The sequence below is a fragment of the Strix uralensis genome, chromosome 12, assembly GCF_047716275.1.
Source record: "Strix uralensis isolate ZFMK-TIS-50842 chromosome 12, bStrUra1, whole genome shotgun sequence".
Classification (NCBI taxonomy): domain Eukaryota; kingdom Metazoa; phylum Chordata; class Aves; order Strigiformes; family Strigidae; genus Strix; species Strix uralensis.
In genome coordinates this window covers 11,143,316-11,165,291 of record NC_133983.1, presented here as the reverse complement: position 1 = coordinate 11,165,291, position 21,976 = coordinate 11,143,316, and the positions used below count along the sequence as shown (strand labels likewise).

General features: G+C 48.2%; 1 protein-coding gene across 3 annotated transcripts; it reads right to left on the bottom strand.

The window, feature by feature from the left end:
• Positions 1-13,925: 13,925 nt before the first annotated feature.
• On the bottom strand, positions 13,926-21,898 carry PLEKHF1 (pleckstrin homology and FYVE domain containing 1). 3 transcript variants are annotated; one of them, XM_074881919.1, is made up of 2 exons: positions 21,816-21,898; positions 13,926-16,297 (listed from the first exon to the last, which is right to left on the bottom strand). In XM_074881919.1, exon 2 carries the CDS (start codon positions 16,283-16,285, stop codon positions 15,464-15,466), a length of 822 nt encoding a protein of 273 aa, XP_074738020.1. In that variant the 5' UTR covers positions 16,286-16,297; positions 21,816-21,898; the 3' UTR covers positions 13,926-15,463. The 3 variants fall into 3 exon arrangements, with proteins under 3 accessions (XP_074738020.1, XP_074738019.1, XP_074738021.1); XM_074881918.1 differs by lacking the exon at positions 21,816-21,898 and adding an exon at positions 18,862-18,913; XM_074881920.1 differs by lacking the exon at positions 21,816-21,898 and adding an exon at positions 18,188-18,200.
• Between the last annotated feature and the right edge of the window lie 78 nt (positions 21,899-21,976).

Genomic DNA, 21,976 nt, shown 5'->3' with positions numbered 1-21,976 from the left:
CTATTGTATACATTTGATCGATTTACCTTCTGCAGGTACCGTTTGCTGTTAACAGGGCAGGGACTGTTCTTCTCATTTGAAAACACTTTTTTAGTGACGTGAAAGACAGACAGAAGTGAATGGTAAGTGGGCACGCCTTAGGCTGTGTCAGAGATGAAAGTCTCTCACATGGTTATGATTTAACAGCAATTTAAGATCATTAATGGTGTGAAGTAGGTCAAAGGTTAAATTTTAGCAGCACTAAATGGTTGATTGATTTAAAGACTGACAAAGTGATTTTGTATACAATGTTATGATTGAAATAGCTACTTGATTACAGATTTGAGCATGACAAGATTCACACTGTCTTACTACAACGTATTCTGAATCAAAGTACATATATGTAAACCACGAGAGATACAGAGACACACACACACAAACAGCGTGGAAACATCTGGATATCAAGGGAAATGATATAGACATCCACACACGTAAAGGCAAATGTGCTCAGGTAAACACATGGATAGGTAAAGAGGTGGGTGGAGGAGGCTAGCCTACAGTTAAAATTTCTCTCTTCTCAAGGCTGGAGCAAATACTCGCATCGTTATTTCTCAATGGGTGATAACTGAGATTCAAGAAGAAGTCTGACTTCAGCCTGGCCTTCCGCTGGCTTTGTGGACAGAGGGTCATCAAACTTTGAGAAGTCTGAGCCTGAGAGAGGTCCCAGCTCAGGGGAGATGCTGGTCACAGCCCACTGCGATCCAGGAGAGCTCAAAGGGTCTTGCTTAGAATCGGTTTTATAGGTTCTGAGATAATTGGCTCTTGGCAGGTACTTTACCATCTCAGCCCAATGCAGATGATGGAACATTGTGGTACTTTCTACCAGTTGTGCAAGCCCAGAACTTGCTAGCTCTTGGAGTTTTGGTATCACCCCGTTTGGGCCACAACCCAAGTATGGATGTACTAAGTTGTCAGGAGATACTGATCCTTACTATTGTTGTTAAGCGATAAAAGGGGGGGCAGGCAGGAACCAAGTGTGCTAAGGGAGTACCTTAACACTCTGGTCCACTGCCTTTGTCGTTGTTCTCAAACGGTTGGAGAGGAGGGGGTAGAAACCAAGTGGGCTAAGAGGGCGCCTTAGCACTCTGGTCTACTGCCGTTCCTGATCCATGTGACCTGACATGTAGTCCGTTTCCAAGCGATAGGGAAGATCGGCCTGAGGAGCGTTAAGGAGTGCCTTAATGCTCTGGTTCACTACCTTTCCCTATTCACCTTGGGCTGGCATGTGAGCCGGGCGGAATATTGCACTAAGCACCGAGCAGCCCAAGAGGTGTGGGGAGGGGTTGCACCACCACACTCTGCCATAGTTTATAATGTGAAGCCAGACATCGGTGTCTGTTCAGTTTTTAACGATCTTTCAGCCTTCACTGTTGTGCGAAGGGGGCTTGTGTCATGTGGGTACCAATAGCAGTTTGGTCCAAGTAGTTGGGAGTTCTGCGTGGGCCAGTCTGGCTTATGTTAAGCCCTGCTGCCCCTGAGCTCCCGAGAAGCTTTAGGCTCCGTGCCACAGAGCAGCATGCTCTTAGTTGGTGTAACAAATTTCACTTCCATAGGTTTTCAGACGACTGAAGTAGAACCAGGAAGAAATGCATCAAATTGTGTTTGTTCTCTGCATCATTGCTTAACAGGTTTGGTGCTCGTGGAACTTGCTGGCAGGTGGCAGGTACCTCTTTTCAAAGTGGTAGCAAGAGGATAGCAGTCTGATCTGAAACACGTTTCACTCCTGGTAACGGAAGAAGAACAGAATCCAGCTCAAGCGTTCATCTCAAGTGAGTTTGGACGTACGAGAACTGGGAAATAACCACTTCTGATTGTGGAGATCTTGATACATAACTACCGAGGGAGAATGAGTGTGGCACCCTACAATGGTTTTGTTGTTTGTATTTCAGTGGTTTATGACAGTTCATACTGTTGAATGCTGCAGAAGGATCAGATTCTGCCCCTAATGCTCTGACTACAGCCCTACGCTATGGTATCGAGGTCACCATGATGTTTGGTATGTAGCCTTATGCGGGCATTTGGGCAAGTTGAAAGAACTCCTCAGCAGATTTGATCATCTGAGGAGAAGACCAGCTGCACAAGAATGTATTAATATCCATCTGTTGCTGTTCTTGGGTAGAGACATGGCTGTCCACCGCTGCATCCCTTGTTGGTATTGGAAACAGCCACAGGCAGGGGATGGCATCTTCTGAAATCCTTTCCAGCTGCATAATGTCCAGGCTGTGTGTAAGGCACAGCTGTCGCCTAGGAAACGAGGTAACGCCGTGCCAGCACTTTTGGGAAGCATCTGAAAGACTCACGGTGGGGAGACGTACATACTTCTATAAAGAAACCATCTGTGATGCTGGTTATTAGCCTGCTTTGGTTGGAGATGTGACAGAAAGTCGTGGTTTAACCCCAGCCGGCATCTAAGGACCACACAGTCGCTTTCTTGCCCCCGCCCTGGCTCCCGTAGGATGGGGGAAGAGACTCAGAAGAGTAAAAGTGAGAAAACTCGTGGGTTGAGATAAAGGCAGTTTAATAGGTAAAGCAAAAGCTGCGTGCACAAGTAAAGCAAAACAAGGAATTCATTCACCACTTCCCATCAGCGGGCAGGTGCTCAGCCCTCCCCAGGACAGCTGGGCTCCGTCACACGTAACGGTGACTTGGGAAGACAAACGCCATCACTCCGAACGTCCCCCCCTTCCTCCTTCTTCCCCCAGCTGTATGTGCTGAGCATACGGTCTGGGATATCCCCTGGGTCAGCTGGGGTCAGCTGTCCTGGCCATGCTCCCTCCCAGCTTCTTGTGCACCTGCTGGCTGGCAGAGCAGGGGAAACAGAACAGTCCTTGAGGTAGGATAAGCACTGCTTAGCCACAACTAAACATCAGTGCATTACCAACATTGTTCTCATACTAAATCCAAAATACGGCACTGTGCCAGCTACTAAGAAGGAAGTTAACTCTGTCCCAGCCAAAACCAGCACACAGAATCAAGCTAGGTTTTCACTGACAGGTGGTGTATTCTTAGTTAAAAATTGCCTTTTGTTCTTTGTTGGGTTTTTTTATGCTGCTTGATTTCAAAATAGAAAGCGAAATGCTGTTCAGCACACACAGCATAAAGCTAGAGACCCAGTATGTCCACCTGTCTTTCAGGTGACACCTTGTTGATGATTGCAACCCAATGGTGGTTTGCATGCCTCTTCTCCCTTTCGGTTGGTTTATAGGAAGTCAATGTTACAAAACTCACTGAAAGGTCTTATGGAAGGGGAAAGGGATTGTATTATTCAAAGTCATTAAGCAAACTGATTAAGCCTCTCCTCTGAGTGGTGCCCTGCTGCTTTCACGTACACGTATTACTGGGCATACCTCATTTATACCAGTCTTAATATTTCTGTGAAAAACTATGCAGATCCATGTGGAAACTACATTTTTTCTGTTTTTTTTCTCACAGGGCTGCAGCAGCTCCAGTTAGCGCTCACTCGTGAGATATGGGCATACTCAAGGGTTTAATCCTGCGTAGCTGCAGTGGTAGGACCTGCTGAGCTCAGTCTCCACCAGCAGTTTAGCAGCCCCAGTGCAGCCAGAGGATGGAAAAGCAATGCTTGATGGAGAAAGCAATAGCTTCTTAGAAAGGCTGTCATGGCTTGACCAGCTGATGTGTAACTCCAGACTAGTTGAATAGCAGATGTTCTGCTGGGTTGCAAAGCTTTTAAGAAACCAAAGGCCTTTGCACTGCAGTGAGCTAAAGCTATAGGCCCCTAATTAAAACAGGAGGTTTCATCTTTTCCCACGTAGAGATCACAGAAGTCTCTGTCTTGTTCAGGCTGTAAGCCAGAAATCGAACATTCATCACGTAACTGCAGTAAGTGTGGGCTAATACTTCTCATTAAGTGTGACTTATGAGTTCCAGAAGAGCCTAAGAGGTAAATATATGAAATTATTCTGAAGTCTGCAAAACTGAAGGCATTCGTTTCTCTGGATGACTGTTCAGCAGGAAGGATTTAGACAAACGTGAACATTACAGCGTTCAACGCTCAGTAGAGGCACTGCATTTGGCTGTCTGTACCTTTGCCATTGCCTCAAAACGGTCTGGTTTCATCTAGTGTCACTGCTGATCTTTCAACAAAGATAACCCTTCAGCTTCAGCAGGGAAAGCAGGGTGGCTTGGTAGAAAGCCCGTATCGCCTTCGGTGGCTCTTCTGCTTGTTTGCTGGGTGACCTTGAGTAACTTCCCATCTCGATCCTCAATGCATTTTTGGTCAAACACTTTGTAATCTCTCAAGAGGAAGTGGTGTGTTACAAAAACGTGATAGCAATATGTGGTGACATGGATCTAACCACCCTCTGATCCTGCAGTCAGGACATGAGCATTAAAGAAGGAGAACTATAAATGTTAGTAGGGGTTCACAGTAACTGGGGTGAAGAAAAAAGTGGGAGGTTTTGAAATGTAGCTACTTTCTTTGTTGCAGGGGAATGAAAAATTTACACTGTTGTTTGACCTTAACCAATGAGACCCCACAGAGTAGTGTATAAGAGGACGCAAATGTTTTGTATGCTTTATTTTCTGCTCAGCTTCAGTGGGGAGGAGTCATTTAGGGTGAAATTAAATCTTTCCTGTGCTCTGATATGCTGCCTCAGAGTAGAGCACTCTCAGATACTCCCTTGTATGTGTAATCTGAAGACAGCATGAAGAGTTTGTTATTTCTGTATCAGTGAGTAAGATATGATGAATAATTGTTGTAATTTGGGGTCAAAACTCATCTAACAAAACAAAAGCTTTGAAGATCTTATTTTAACCTCACTCTGCTGGAGCTCCCTGAACATCTTGTGTTGAGATGTTACGACAAAATAATTGGAGAATCACCCAGCTGAGTCAGAATCAGCCCCTGAACACTTACAGAAATAGGAGGGTTCCCAGGGAGAGAGATTAGGGAGCTGGGGCAGGTGTGTATTTAGCTTCAACTATACCTCTCCAGGCACCGGCATTCCCTCCCAGCTGGAGGTGATCTGTGTCTCCTGCTGAAGCATGCTGAAGTGAGCCAGTGGATACCTATCCTGAGTGCAGAGCTGTAGGTAAGCTTGTTCTTCTGATATGTTTATAGATTTCCAACATGATTATTTTGTTCTCACCAAGCTAACTGTGCCAATGGACAGTTCCTCTATATTTCTGCCCTTTCCCCACCAGGCAATTCTGCTTAGTGCTAATGGAAGTGTTCTGCAAGATGAAAGGAGGCCAGGGCAGCTGTGACTTTTGACTGCCATCTGCATTTATTCAAACCTCTTTGGCTCCAACAATCCTACTTTTTCAGGCCAAAATGAGAGGGCCATCTAACTTTTCTACCTTGCCCTTCCACGTTAATTTTAAGCCCTACGTAACCAGATTTTCAAAATCCTAAATTACAGACTTGCTTCCTTTTAAAGCAGCGAAGGACACAAAAGATGCAACAGCTGAATGTAATATTTGGTCATGGGAGAGATGGAGTGCAAGAGCAAATGCTTCAAGTTACTCTAGAAAGCAGGGAACGGGGCAAAATGGTTCAGCAAATACTGTGTTTAGGCAGAAGCATTGCTGGAGTATCTGTAAGGATCAGCTGCCTGCTCTGTGCCTGTCCGTGAGCTAAAGTTCACACAGCAGACTTTTGACCAAACTGCAGTTTATTAATTGCTTATGCAGGAACAAAGTCAGTAATAAAAATCTAAATAGGGTACTGGTGAGTACTTGGATCTGATTTTGTTGGTTTCCATAAAAGGGGCTTGCTTGCTTTTTCCAAGCCATTCTCTCCAGGAATCTGTGTATAAAAATATTTGTTCCATAACCACAGCGAACAGCCTCCCATTGCTTGGCAGCTGCCTGCATACTTGAGGATTTCTGCTGTCTCTGAAGTTTAACTCTGCAGGAGCCTGTGCTGCTGCTGAGTCTAATCCTAATTTTGGGCTTTCATGTCCCCAGCCCGGCCCCATGGGACCAGGGCTGCTGGCAATGGTGGCAGCACATCCCCAGTGAGTATAGGGCAAAGATTAGCCTTCACATTGTGCCACTAGTGATAAGTAGCAATGAGGATAATAAGGAGCACTCTCATAGTGCTTTATGTGCTTTATGTAGTGCTCTGCTGATACTAACTAATTAAGCTGCCACACAGCCTTGTGACAAAGGTATGTGTTTCTACTGTGAATAATTTAACTGTACCATATTGTTATGCCATAGACCAAAATTGGACGTTGTCTTCAGATAGTAATCAGGAAATCAGTTAACCAAATACTGGCTGCTCACACCCCAACAACTGAGCCAGCTTCAGAGCTGCCCCATGTCTTTTGGTTACCCTTGGCACATCTTTGGGAACCTCAAATATTCCTGCAAAGCAGCACAATGCTGTGTTTAACAAAGTGGCCCCAGTGTTTTGCAGCAGCTCAGTTTCCGTGTGTGCATATGGCCTCCACTGTCTCTTAGCCCTGCCCAGAGGATGCAGTCCCCGTGACACTGAGTTAAACCCAGGCACTTCTGTGCTTAACTGAAGAGCCCCGGTTTCTGTGCTGCTGGTGTGGTGTTGTAATTACAGTATGGTACTGTTGTATACTGGTCACAAAGGAAAACAAGGTCACACTGTGCTGTGTTGACATGTCAAGGAATAGAGTGGATGCTCTACTTTAATGGCAAGGTTTCAAAGCCTTTCTGGGCAGCGAAGCCACCTGCCCACAGCACTCCAGCACCTGCCATCAGCTGCTAGCATTGATATGAGCCAACAGTCAGTAGAATGGTAGGTATTGATTAGTATTGGTAAATGCCACCAGAAGAAAGATAACCCTGATTATATAGTCACAGTGCTGGGCTCGCAGTGACCTATTTTCTCTCACGAAAGAGCTTGAGGTCACTGTGGGCAGATTTCTGTCAGTACAAGCTCAGTGCTCGGCAGCAGGTCAGAAGACAACGACAAGGTTAGGACAGATGGGGAAAGAAACTGAGAAGGCAGCAGTAAACGTTGTTAGGTCACTGAATAAATCCAGGTAGCAGCCACATCTTGAGTAGTCTGTGCAGCCTGATTGATCCATTCCAGTTAGTCCTTTTGGAGTCAAAAGGGCATTGTAGAGCTATGAAGGATACAGAGGGGGATAACACAGAATGGGAGGGCATCTGTGTAAAGAGAGATGGGCTAGTTTAAAACTGTTCAACCTGAAAAAGATACTAATGGGGAGAGTTTTGTTCATGGCTTTGAACAGGACAGAGATGAACAGGAGGAACAATACTGTGGCATAGAAGGCAGGGTGCACCCACTGAACTGGCAGAGGTGAAGGGAAGTGCTTGTTCGCACAGTATAACAGGGAATTGTGGAGCTAACTGGTACAGGATGCTCTAGGTGCCAAAACAAAAATGTGTTCAGAAAGTGATTAGGCAGACTGATGGCAGTGAGGAGTATTAAACACACTGGTCAAGAATCAAGCACTGTCTCGGGAAGTTTCTCGCCAGAGGCTGACAAGAGACTAAAGGAGTGGAAGTATCGCTCTGTGGGTGCCTCTTACATGCTGTCCCTCGTGAATAGGTAGGTGAACTCTGGTTCTGGTTTATTAATAAGACTGCTTTCATATGTTATACCAAACACATGCAGCACAAAATTCTGCAGTGTTGTGCCAACGTACGTGCTGCTGCAAGTAAAATATGACGTATGTGCTGCCAAAGCAATCACCTTCTGTAAACAGTGCGGCACGCTTTGCATTGTACAAAAGGGTTTTCCTGTGATAGGGGAAGACCTGCCCATTTGCCTTTGTCCCTTTTATCCTGCTCAGGAGTGGAGCCTTCCTCCCTGAATGCTTTCCTGTGTACAAACAAGTGATTAAGCAGAAGTAGGAAACCCTAACCTCTCTCAGTCCATCGGTTGCAATCCATTATTTTGTGTTCTCAAAATTGAAATATCAGCTTAAAAATTAAACTAAATATCTTTATTGCTTGCACCAAGCAGAAAATGTCTTTGTGCCACCAGAGTCCAAATCACTAGACAGTATTTTTAAAGAAGAAAATCTCCTTTATTCACACCCACATACAGTGGAAGTTGTATTAAGATATGGTCATGCTATTGCTTTGTTTTGCAGAAGGGAAGTTGTTTTACACAGAGAGAGATTACATGGGTCATATGCTGGTCAAAAAGTTCCTCATGTGTTTAAGTGTTCTCACAGAATTAATTTAAAGTTTATATAAAAAAAGCTCTTTCTCCTCCCCTATCTCGCTGTTCTTCCTGAACCTGCAGCCAGCAAACCCCTAGCTCACAGACGTACCTGTTGTGCAGGGCTGGTTCAGCCAGGAGGGATGCCCTGCTCGCTGCGTCGCGCGTCAGGCCTCCGAAACACAACAAACAAATTCTGGTGGGGGAGGATGGGCAAGGAGGAGAAAGTTCAAGTGCTGTTGGGTGGGAGACAGAGCTGTACTGAAGGTGATCAGGCTGCTGTGCTCCAAACAGCTGTTAACACCACATCTGGTTCTGGAGCTGCCTGTGAAAACTTGCATCTGCAGAGCTGCATTGCTTGTGACCGGGTAATGACTAGCTCCTCTGCCTGCTTCCAGCACAGGACCCTTTCCCCATCTCCCAAGAGAAAGAGGAGTTGCAATCCTGGGGGCTTCATGGGGGAAACTGTGTGGAGGAGTAACCCTATTTTTACCAGTCTGTCCCTAACTTGTAAGGTCTAAACCAGCAAACACATCCTTTAGAATTCCTTCTGTGCCTCAGCCGTGTGCTGGGTTTTGGCTGTTGCACAACCCTGAGAAGAGAGAATGTCAGTTGGTGTGAGGGATGGATGCTTGCTTAGTGATTGCCAAGGTGCTTGCAGTGCTGCTGTTCCAGAAAGGGCTGTCCTTAGGCTCCAGGGGCGTGCTGTGAAGGGCTGCCCTTGCTCGGGGGCTACACCAGCTGCATTACGGACCCCATTTTTATGAAGGTAACATACGTCTAACTGCTGTATTATAGAGACAGCAGTGGTACTGCTGAAGTCTTGAAATAACAAAGTGTGACAGTCTCCATTTGTCATCCTCCCCAGATTAACACTGTAGTTCTTTACCAGTGGGTTTTGTAGAACCTCTCATCATTAAGGCTGTTTCCTTGCAAACAGATGGCTGCGGTGTGTGACATCCCCAGTGCCTGTGGGAGCCAGCCCAGATACAGGGGCTTGCTCAGCTTGCTGCTGGCCTGCGGGGGTTGTGTCTGCCTTGAACGTGGTACTAGTAGAACGAACAAATGCAGCTGCAGCCTGATACCCTGCGGGACAAGTCCTCCGCTGGCCACGGGATGGGTATGACTGACACCTGCCTGTCTCTGTAAAGGTTTGGGGGGTAAGGCGTCTCCCCTGCATGAACTGCCGCAGAAAGCTCTGTTGCAGAGGCCCTTGCAGGGTTAACGCACAGCGTCACTCCTCCCTCTGCTCCGCTGGGCTGGTTCAGTCAAGTCAGCTGTGTTAGGAGTGTGTCAGGGAGAGCAGCTGGATCCTGCCAAGCCCGTGAAAAACAGCCTCTCCTAGCAGAGGAGACAGACCTGCAAGTGGTGTGAGGCTCCCTTCTGCTGCCGGAGCTGTGCAGGGGGAAGATGCAGGGGCAGCTGCCCTGTTTCCATGGACCCAGCCACAGGGGCTGAACCAGAGTGCTTGTGCTGGGTACCGCTGGGGAGCAGGGCTGGCCTGCAAAGGGCGGGTGAACCCTTACAGGAGCGTATGAAAGACCTTTGGACTAAGAAAGCCACACACAGTGAATCCTTGCTGGGCTGCCTGGCTCTTAGTGGCTGGTCAGTAAACGAGTGTAGTCAAGGCCATTTTCTGAAAGGAGCTAGAGGCTCACATTGGTTTGCCTGAAACTTGCTCCTGAGCAAACACTCACCAAGTCAGAGACTTTGATGGAAAGCAGGCAGTTGTGACCTGGGTGCTGGTGGCTCTGGTTGGGGGTTTGGTTTGCTGGCTCGCACCATGGTATCTGAGCTGTTCAAGCCATTTAAAGATGACTGTAAGGGGCGCCCCCGTAAGCACTGCTGTCCTGTGTGTGCTCCTGGGCACGGGGCCCATTCTGCAGCTCTGGCACTGTGCGGAGCCAGCGTGCCGCACACAGGGCAATGTGACCTCGGGCTGCCGAGAGGTTCCCCAGCACACACACTCACCCTTGCTGCCTTCTCACAGCTGGGCCATGCTCTGTAAGGCAGTTGTCACAGGATGATGGCTACGAGGGGGTTTGCCGTGTGTTGGGGGACGTGGCTCCTCCTGTGGGCTTCGACAGGAGGGGGAACAAATCCATGGAGAGAACGCGGTGTCACATTTACTTTTCCCTCTGGCGTCTCTGGAAGAGCCTTTGTATATGAAACCACTAAGGGTCTGGTTTAACCTTATGTGTAATTCCTGATAAAATCCACCTGTGGCTTTTTTTGTTGTTGTTGCTGTCTGTTAGAAGAAAAGAGGCCTGTCTGGCCTTGAGTCAATGCTTTTGCTGTCTCAAATCCACTTTTTTCTAAGATTCTTAGCAAAACACATTGTGTTTAGGACAAAAAAGGAGAGGCTAGACAAAGCTCAAACGGGGCGCAGTGCTCCATTCCTGCGTGGGACAGCAGGATCATAGGCTGCAGGATCACAGGCAGCAGGATTACAGGCAGCAGTATTGCTGCCGGCAGCGGATGCTCTGCCCCAGGGCGGTTTGACTGTGCAAGAGGGCACTGCACAAGAGCTCTGCTAAAGCAAAACCTCCTATGTAGCTCCCCTCCTCCTTTTTCTCCACCCTTCCTACAATGGCAAAGGGGGGAGGTTGTGTAACTCACTCTTGGTCGTGAACCTCTCAATAAGAGGTTTATGGAAAACCTGCTTGTGGTTTATTTGCATTTCTGGGCCTTACTGGAAATGAAGTTAAATGCGAACTTCAAAGGGAGTCATTCGGTGTCTGTCAGTACTCGATGCTGCCTCCCCGCCTGCCTCGTCTCCTCCAGCTGCTGTCTCGGGACCGCAGCACCGACTGCTGTGTCTATCCGGAGGTTTTATGAACAAGGGGGTGGGCAGGGGAGAGGCTCCTTCCCCTACACGTGTGTGGCACTGGGGTTTCTCCTGCCTGTGACATGCAACATGAGGCAGGCCCAGCTGTGTGTTGCCCCCCTGCTGCTTTACACCATGGTGTGCAGCCTGTGCCTCCCTGGAGCGCAGCGTTCCTCCCCAGGTGCTCCCAAGAGCATCTCCAGCGCTCGGGTCCGGGAAAAGGGTTTCTTGGAACTGTTTTGCCATATTGTGTCCAGCACGGAAGTGACAGTAGTGTAACATCTTCTTCCTGCCAACACCCTTCTTAAAGATCCGTGGCCTGGAGCAGTAAGAGTCAGAAACAGCAGCCTGTACTTTTTGTTATAGACGCTCGCTTTTCAGCTCATCAGTAGTTGGGACCATCTGTGCTCCTCCGTTCCTCCTGATAACCCAAAATCCCAGGCTGAGGAACATGAGGAACTGCCTTGCAGCAGTAGTGAGTCAGAAGAGGCTGTGGGCTGTGGCAGAGCCAGAACTCCTGCTTGGATAAAAACGGAGAGTTTGAGTAACTGGGAGCAAGACTGACTGAGAAGCCGTCTTGCTTCACCCTGCTGCCTCCAAATGCTTGTGAAGTGCTGAGTCAGCGCCAGGCTCTGGAGTCCGTGCGGTGCCTTGGGTGAAGCAGATGTCTTTCATTGAGCCTCTTTGATCCTTTCTTTTCAGTTTACTCACAGAGCAAATCTCCCCGTTACTTTCTTTCAGCTTTTGTGACTGTCTGCTACAGCAGTGCCATCCTCTTCCTCACCCTCCTACTGACTTTGGTGAGCAGAAGAGGATTCCCTCACTGCATGGCCCTTAACTCTGTTTTCCTGTCTCTTTGCTGGAGAATCCCCCACAGTTTCAGCAGGTCTGATGCTAACATTCCAGGTTTGCTTTCTGTGTTCAGTGCACAAAGAAGAACAGCTAGTGTTCTTCTTGCTCCTGATGGCTACAGGAACAGTCCTCTGACTCGTGTGCCCAGCTTGAAAAGGAACCATTTTCTGAGGGCCAAAAATCTCTTGCATTTTTCCAGAAGTACCTGGGCTCCAGTTTCTGCTCGAGAGGAACACTCTTCAGTCAGTCCGGTTTCCTGAACCAGCGCACCTCAGGCTCAGGCAGTGCCAAAGCTGGTGTGCAGAGGGGATGGCTGCATGGTGCTATGCCCTTTGGGCCATGACACCTTTAGGCAGGGACTGAGCAAGGAACCCCTTCTGGCAACTGATCCCTACACATCACGTTTGGGAGCCTTTTACGAGGAGGATGTGACCCCACAAACTCCCCAGCGCACAGATGTTTTCCCAAAGTGAGCATTCAAGCTACTGCTCTTGTAGTTGCATGGGTTTGCAAACTTTAATGAATTCCTGGTATTTAGCTCAAAAAAGAATAAACCGAAACCATCAGGAAATGCCCCATTAATGCCCTGGAGATAGAATCAGAGCTGGAAAACTCCAGGCTGGACTGTAACAGCACAGCCCATGATGTAAAACCCATGTGTTCAGCAGGCCAGAAGCCAGGAGCCCCAGGCTCTAATCCCAGTGCTGAGCTCCCCAGTTTGGCTAATAAAATTACAGGAAGGGGGGGAGAGTCTTTGTTTAAATTTCCCCATGTTTTCCTGACCAGGCTCCTTTTACCATATGCATTAAGAGTCGCAAGGTTACTTGGGGCTTCCATGCGTCTTCTTGAAGCTGGGGCAGCCCCAGCCTTTCCGGGTCTCCCCACTTGGCAGCAGCTGTGATGCAACACCCTGACACTGCCTGCACGGCTGCAGAGCTGGGAGTAATGCCGAGCGGCCGGCTAGCAATAGGAAAGCTCTGGGAGAAGGCACCATAACGCACACAAGGCAGCAGGCATGTAAGAAGTCTCTGGAAGTGCAAGTGCTCATGTGCACCTCCTTGGCTCCAAACCACCATGTTTTGAAATAGCAGCATCTATGTGATGTGAGTCGCCCTTATTCTCAATTATTCACGAAAGAGTCACATCCTTTCCACCCTTGACTCTTCTCCATACTCACCTCCTGTGAGAAACAGGGATGTACTAGTTGCTGCAAGGTGTGTTCATTTCCAGAAAGGCCATCAACTACAGCATGCACAGAAAAAAGGATCTGGGTTGGTTTTGGTGGAGTGTGTTTCATTTCTGTGTTTGTTTTTTTCCTGCTGTGATTAAGAAAAGCTCTTGCTCAACAAGAAGGCATTTGTTAGAGGTGTGCCTGTCCTTCATTAGGGGATAAGAACAGTTCATAGCTCTTCCAGGGCTGATAATAGTAAGACGTTTGGACACATAGATAAAGAAAAGCTGATCTCTATGAGAACTAAGGAGAAGGGTCAAAACTGGAATATATTTCTGGAGCCAGTTACTAGGAAGAAACTAGGGAGTTTCGCCTCACGAGCAGGGAACTGGAATGCCAGCTATGGATGCAGATTCAGCAGCTGGGCTATTTTTGGCTTGTGAACTGTTCTAATGGCTGTTTATTTTTAAGGTCATTTTCTGTTTGCATAGCATGTACACCCTTCTGGTGGGTGGGAGGCATTATAAAAACAATCACTGCTGCACAGAGTTATGAACTAAGCTTGGAGAGGGATGGAAAAAACAGAACTCTGTGTACTTATTGCTTTAAAACCCCAGAACATCTGCTTAGATCATAAGGTTTGTTGACCCACTCTAAGCTGTACCCCCACCAGAAAAATACAGTTGCAATTAATACAGACTACTGCAGGGGATTGCAGAAGACTTGGGAAAACTCAGTCAGATGATAACATGGTTTAAATAAAAAGGAAGCCATTTTTTTTTTCACTTGTGTTTACCTTCAAGCAGTAAATAGAAACCCAGGGCATTCACCCCAGGGCTGAGGAGTCAGAACTCGTGCTGGCCGGCTGGGCCTGAATCCCAGCTGTTGTTTAAGACTCTTGTTAAACAACAACATGCTTTATTGTCATATTTTCCTGGCTTCTTCCTGTTGGCCATATCTTTATTCACACACAGTCAAATGATACAAATTCATTGGAACAGTGGCAGTTTACAAAAGACAGTAAGAATGATTATTTTTAACTGAAATTTAAAAACCCCTAAGCCTGGCCATCTGGCAGGCAATGCACTGTTTGGAACAGGTCATGGTAAGGAAACAAGTTTATAACATTGGCAGTGTACTCCCCGCCATGTTCCTTTTCCAGAGCATAAAATATACAATACAAAAATATACTAAAAGTAATAACAGAGTTTGTAGAAATGTCTGCTGCAAAACAATTGCTGTTGTCTGATTTTCAGTATATTTACTCCCATGCTATATTATGATAATATACTTGAATAAACACGGTTTATTTCTAACTTAATTTGAACTTTAATGTTGCTCTCAGGTTAACTGTAAAATCTTGGGCTCCAATCCTGGAAGTACATAAAAGACCTTAACTTTGGACTTGTGAGACTAATAGACATGAGGTGAGCCCACAAGCGAGCATTCAATGCCTTGGGCTCCTGCTCAGGAGGGAAGTGGAAGTTGAAATGCTGTATTTCATAGGATCTTAATTTGGGGTATTTTCCTGGATTTTTCAAGACTTTTAACAAGTCTTCCCTGGGCTATCCTTTCACCTGATAGGCTTGAGTTCATCAAGTTGCTGGTAGAGTGGTGGAACTGCCTATTTTTTGAGATCTGGGGCTGTGCACTTAGTTGAGTCAACTGTGGTAAGTCTCTCCCTCATTATCTCACTCCTCTGTATAATTTTACCTGTCTCTTTCCCCTCTCCTTCCTTCCTCCTAGCACAGTACCACCAAAATGCCCTCGTTCCATGCAGGAGCTGGATGCTCCAGTGCTTTGCTAAGGCCACTTACGCCGAGCCTCGTACGAGCTCCCTGCATTTGGAGCACCATTCCATTAGTGTTTCTAAAGTTGAGAGACCTGGGAGTAGAAATGTAAGCCCGTGCCAACCTTACCATGAAGGGATGAGCGGCTATCCCCTCAGGCTGGCATTCTTGTAATGAGAATCTCTGACATGGATGCAATGTTTATGGAAAGTGGCATCCAGAATGCCCCTTGACATGACAGAGGAACACACTGCTAGCAGGCAAGCATGTTTAACTCCAGGATTTCTTGCTTCTTTTTCTCCCAAAAGCCGATCTCAAAGCATTTGAGAAACGAAGTTAGTATTGCTCTGTTTTTGCAGACAGGAAGACTAAGGCACTGAAGGGTGAGGTCTTTTGGCCAAGGCTGATCTGCAGGTCTCTGCACCAGTCTGTCTCATATCTCTTCCCTGAGCTGCTGCTCTCTGTGCCCATGTTGTATGAGACACATTCTCAGAGGGGTAACCCCATCTCTGCTCCTCACACAGACGCCACACACAGGGGCCAAGATCCACTTTGGTAGGCACGGCCTCCAGAGAAAACATCAAGAAGGACATGCACTGGAGCCAGAGGTTGGCTTCCCAATGTCTAAATGCCACTGACTCCCAAGGAGGTCAGCTATGGAAAGATGACCAGGATACTTCTGAGGTATAAAACTCTGTGTCTGCTGGCCACTGGTCAGCTTTGTCGTCATCAGACTTGTCACTGTCATCGCCACTGGAGGGTTCATAGCCTGCGATGTCAGAGCGGATTGGCTCTGGCTGCCTGTGATCTGCCTCTGCCTCCTTTTTCTTTTCTGCCAGCAGCTGCCTGTAGCACAGGTTGCAGACCCTCAGGGGCTTGGGGGACAGCCGGGGCATCAGGAATCTCTGCCTGGAGCAGTCTGCGCAGACGACAAAGCCGCACTTGCGGCAGTGGTGCCTTCGCGTGAGCGTGGAGAACTTGGTCTGCGTGCAGCGCATACAGATGTCTGTCGCCTTGTCTGGGATCCAGGGGGCTGCATGCTCCGTGGAGGGCTGCCGGCCCGTCTTCGTCAGCAGGTGCCTGATGCACTCCTCCAGATGGCTGATCCACTCCTTCCGCTCCGTGAGGGAGGCTGCGGAAACCACAAAGGACTTCTTGGAGGTTTTAATCATCCAGCGGTTCTTCATCTGCAAGGTGTCTGGCAGCGTCTCTAAAGTGACATCTTCAAGGGGAATGATGTGCTGGGAATTGTACTTCCTTTTGTTGATGACTATGCTGCCATAGACAAGGATGTCATTGAAAAGGAAGAATATGCGAGGCTTTGGTTTCTTGCGGCATTCTTTGGTTAAAATCCCTTCTCCTAGAAGGACCCTTCCCGGGACGGCTAAGGGCTGTCCAGAAGCCCCAAAGCAGTTTTCCACAGCAGCAATGCGCTGGCTGTTGATCTCAGTATTTGCAAGATGGTCCACCATCTCCAGCTCACTCTGAAAAGAGGAAAATACGGAGGGAAGTAGTGAAGCTGCAAGCATGTGCATCGGGGTGGGGCTGAGTAGCGAACATATGCACAGGTGAGACACTCCTAATGCAACCTGAGGTTATGAGTAATCTCCTTGTCAGTCCTCACTTTAGTTTGTTACCTTTTTAAATTAAATTTTCAAACTTTCTGACCCCATTTTCAACAGCCTGGTCTATACTGGGATAGTTCAGTTTGCAGCAATGGAAGCCCTTGAAGGCAGAATCAGCTCTTCCATTACAGCTGTGCTTTTTACCAGTATAACTGCATGCCCATAGTAAAGGAAGCCAGCTGGTCTGAAACTGCTCTTATGCATTACTTGCTCAGGAGTTACCATACTGTGACAGCTGAAGGGTACCAGGACCCCTCCCTTCTATCCCTCTGGGTCCTGGGAGCTAACTGATGCCAAGCTGGATGCAGGCCCAGGGAGGACACATCTGTGGTTTTGGGAGCAAGCCTCCCGTTTCTGACTACACACCTGCTTTCTTGAGGATTAGTTACAGACACACACACCCCACAATGCCATTTTGAGCCAGAGCTGAGGTAGAAACAAAACAGTGCAGTAGCACTTGTTCCTGCTGGTCCTCCCTGCATGACAAAAAGGGGAGGAAAAAAAATATAGCAAAAAGCACCCTATGTGAATAAACCCACACAAGCCAAGCCCTTCCTCCATTACCCCAGTTATGCTGGGGCTGCCAGTGCTTCCAGTTACAAGACACATCATTCTGAAAATAGTCTGATCTCTGCTGAAGGGGAAGTGGAAGGCAGCATGCTCATCCCTCTTCACATCTCTGCACCCTCCTTCTCATATAATCTGGGGGTTTGACAGCCTGTTGGGTATTTTTTTAATAGAAAAACCTACATAAGGGTAACTGTAGCGAAAACAAATGTTTGCTATTGGTAGTTTGCAGTAAGGAAAGCACTCCATGCTGTAAGTTCAGTTTTTCGCTGCACCTAGCCCCTCCTGTGCTGAAGGGTGCTGCTCCGAGGCCAGCCAGCCACGGGAACGTGAGTCATTTCCTCCTCCCGCGAGGTAGCTCAGCCATCACGAGGCAGCTCCATGATCACAGGGATCTGTGTCGCCCTGGTTGCTGTTAGTGGTTCATCGAATCACTAATGCAAAGCTGTTCTCCAACACTTTCCCCATTTGCCTTGTCCAGAGTCCCTGCAGTCATGGGTGCTGGAGGGGAAAGGGAACAGACAACATGCCTGGTCCTGTGTGTTCGGGACAATGATGATTTACATTCTCCCCTTGCCCTTCACCCCAAATCACCCCTTCAGTATGCTAGAAGGGAAACCACAGAGCCGCTGTTTAAGGCTGCTGCGTGCCATTTACCTCTCGTCTGAGCTATCTGGCAGACAGACCAATCAATTCCTCTGAGTTCCCAGAATTTTCTTCACTAGAGCAGGCCAGGGTACAAGGGCACAAAGCTAAGATGCAGGTTTAGCCCCAGAAGACCTAAATGAAGCAACCTACCCTGCGGAAATAGCTTTCCCAGAGAAATGTTGAATGGCCAGTGCTCCTGAAGAGCTGGTTTCTTTGGGGTCTCCCTCGAACTAGAGGGAGGGTCCCAAGGCCTCTAACTTCCTTCTGGAAGGATGTGTATCTTCAGGGCCTCGAAGCACCAGAATGGATTTGATGGAGTTGGACAGTGTTAAGCATGTCCACTCGTGTGTGTGTGTGTTCTCCAGCATGGAGGGCAATTTACAATTAACTGCAATGTTCCAACCGGGGGCCGTGCTGCAGCCAGACTGGGGGAAGCCAGGGGCCTTGACACCATCAGCAGTGGCTGAAGCAATGCCCCATTCAACCTGCCATTTCAGTACAGACATGCAGAAGTTATGCAAAGGGATTTATCACTTGCCGTCAGGAGATGAGAAAGGCTCCATTCCCCCCCTCCTTGATCTGTCAGCCTGAGTGGACCTGTGCATGGAAGGGAGCTGCTCTCCTACAGGACATACATTCAAATTTATTCTGAATTACATTCTGAATGCAGCACGTGTTTTTTTTCTCTCCCTCTTAAATATGCAAATCAGGCCAAAGAACAAACAGGCAGGGAAAACTATGGTCCCAACTGAACACCAAACTCCCTGACTATGAATACCTGGAGTCTCACCTATCCTGGGACGTGGTCTCTCAGGGTTTCCTGAGGAGCTTTTGAGTGAAAGAGCAAGATAAACACACGAAATAATAAAAGAAAAAGAAAAACTGAAATTACAGCTCAGGAAGTTTAGTGTGGAAAGACTGTGAATGCAACAAAATCCTGTCAAGAATTTTTGGCACCAGCAACATCAAGTGGGATAAACCAAAGCAGTTAATCCTGCTCCCACTAGTCTTCTCACTTCCTCATCATGTTTCTGGGTTATGGAGTCCCAGCTCTTAGCCTACTTCTTTTACTTTTATTTTATATATTTCAGAAGTGTAGTCTAACCTCTCAAGCAAGCACGGTACTTGACACAACTCTATTTCTAGGGATCTCCATGTACTGGATCCCAGTGGAAATGAAAACGTTTTGTTAGATATAAAGACGGTACCTGCAAAGAGGTAGGAAACATAAGTTCATTTTCAAAGAGGAGTGCAAGCCGGGCTGCCATGAAAGTTTTAGCTGTTGCATGGATTTGGGCCCCTGCATAGGCCAGAAGGCTCCTGAACGTGCTGTGTGGAGCAACAGGAGAAGGGGCTGGACAGGGGAAGGACACAATCCTGCAACGTTGAAGAAATGAAAGTGAGCGCTCATTACGCATCACACTTCTACCTGCAGGGTATGTCCTTATTCTTCCACCCTCTGGTTTGTTACCTAGTTAAAATGCCACAAGTTAAGCAAAGAAAAGCTAACTCTGTTCTGGGAAAATCTTACCTGCTAAGACTAAAAGTGTCAGCTGCGGTTCTAGCCCAGGGTATTTCCCAAAGGAGTTTTCCCAGGGAAGCAAAAGCAGAGCGTTTTTCTTCCATCTCTCTCCCCTCAGGCATAAATGACTAGAGAACAGCACATACACATACTAAGCAGTAAAAAAATAGGAGGGGTAGGATTCACACTCCCTACCTTTAGACTTGGACAACTAACTCCATCCCTCTCTACATGCTCCCTTTTTAGTTAGAAGAGGGAGAAACAGCCATCTGCAGAAGGTGACTCGCCTCATCCCACCACACAGAAGATCAATTCTGCTCCAACTGGTAGTGTTCAGCTTGAGTAACCACATACAAACCGATTTCATGTTAATATTGTGACTCACTGCAAATAATACTCAGTTTGGCTTTGGAATGGAAGTACTATGTGAATTTGGTATAGATAGATAGCTTCTGAGTGTTATTATGGTCTCCTTTACTGGGAAGTGAGAGCCTCTCCCTTTGGAACAACAGTGATGAGATATACAAATGAGGATATAAATTCTAATGTATTTTATTCATTCTGGTAAATATTTTTTTCCTGTTTGTCCAAGTTTGTCCTGACAGGTCAGCAGGGTCAGAGTGCTTATTAGCAAGTGATACATATGCATGTGCGGCAGAAGCTTACACAGTTGAAATGAGGGTGGGAATATGTACTGTACTGGCATGCTAATTTTCATGGGAGATTTTGGCATGGCAGAGTTTGTTGTTGTTTTTTTTTTTTTAATCAGGATCTGTTGGTTCTGCATGTGATCAAATATTATGCAGTGAATATGTAACTCAGTGAATACAACTGATATTCAAAGGAAAAAAACCTACTATTTGGCACTCCACTCAAGAAGTAAGCAAGCCACGTCTTTTAACAATGAGCCCTTGTTCACTTGTGATTATAAACAGCCATGTTGATGCATGCCAGGCAGGGCATTTCAACTTAAGCTCCTGGGTCAGCGAGTCTGGGGTATGTTTTTCAAGTCTGTATGTATCTAAGGCTTAGGCGTAGCAATGTAGTGAGCCGTTCTACCTGATCCTTGTTCTTGCTGTCAAACAGAATGGACGGTCCTGGTGTCCGTTGCATACCTAACGCATACCATGTGCAAGGGATGGTCCATGAGTATCAGCGCACTGAAACCAGACTGCTGAAGTCTGCCAGCAGAAAATGCCTTGAGCCTCATCTCTCCACAGCTCTCCCTTACTCCCTCTTTCTGCTTTGCTCAGCTGTGAAGTCCCTCCTGGAGTCAGGGCTGGCATAAGCTCTTCCTCACCAAGCATGGTTAACTGGGATGCAGCCACCTTTTGCCAGAACAGGCATTTCAAGCAAGAAAAAACACAGTTCCTCTCTTTTTCCTGCTGGAGGGGATTTGAGCTTGCCTCTCCCTCTTTCCTGGCATGCTGTAGCTGCTGGACCACTGGGGGCAAGGGGGGCAGGCTCTGGCAACCCCATTCCAGCTGTGGTCATAAGAAACCGAATTCAGTACATCTATGTTTTGGGACTGTCACATGAGGCCTTTGATTGAGAAATACCACCAGTCCTGGTGGGATATAGACTAACAAAGCTTCCTGCCACCGTTGCTCAGCATGCCCAGGACTTCTGGCATGTAGGGCCTGAGCATGGGGATAGCTGAACAGTGGCTTTTGAGGAGCTCAGACTGATGCTACCAAAACCAGCAGTTGGTAGCCCGAGCTCAGCGGTGGCTCTTGCACGTGCCACCCAGCCTCAGAGGCACCCAAGCAGCTTTGTACAGAAGGAAGGAAAACCTGAAACTCAAGGAAGAGCCTCAGCCCCTCCCTCTCCCCTGCTCTCCATGCACACATCCTCTGGCAGCAGTACTCCATGGGCACCTCCTGCTCCCCACTCTGCTGCTCGTCAGCGTCAACCTGGCAGTTGGCCATAAAGAAGAGACCTTCATAAGGAACTCCCAGCATCGGAACGGGAGGCGGCAGGACTAACGTTAACAGCATTTGGTCAGGCCACCCGTTACATGCTCAGGCTGGACAAGGGCTCCTGACAAATGACACACACAGGCTTGCTGGTGAGGGCGGGCAGTCACCAAGGAAGAGATGAATTCTCTGTCTCTCCCAATGCCCAAAAGCCCACATGCCTTTTAGAAGAGATGTACGGCCAAAGGTGGGGGATTCCTCTTACAACTCTGCAGCGGGACCACTGTCTGTGGCTTTAGTACAGGGTCAAACTTGGTAACTTAAGAGTCCTTTCTAAAAAAAAAAATAAATCGTCACTCTAACTAGCGCTTATGCCGTGCACAGACATCGGGGTGCTGCACAGCAGCGGGTGGCGATTCGGTGCTGCCCCGCTCTCCCGTGAGCAGGGCACCGCACCTATGGGTGGGCGCAGGTCCCACCGCGGGCCCCGCAGCGCCGAGTCCTCCGGGCGGCGAGCACGGCCCCCCCCAACCTTCTCCTACAGCGGGCGGAGCAGCGGAGCGCAGCCGCCAGACCGCTCCCCTCCCGCCGCACCGGCCCCGCGGCGGAAACCCTCGACTCTTCCAAAACTCCCCCCTCCGCGCAAGCTGCCCGCCGAGCCGAGCCGAGCCGAGCCGAGCCGAGCCGAGCCGAGCCCCCCCCACAACCCCGCTAGGCCCCGTACCTCCGCGGAAGGGCCTCGACCGCCGCTGGCGAGCGCTCCCCAACCGCCCCTCGCCCGCCGGCTCCGCTCCGCCGCCGGCCCGAGCTGCGCTCCCGCGGCCCCGCCCACCCCCGCGCCCGCCGGCCAATGGGCACCGCTCGGCCTCCGAGCGCCGCGGGGGG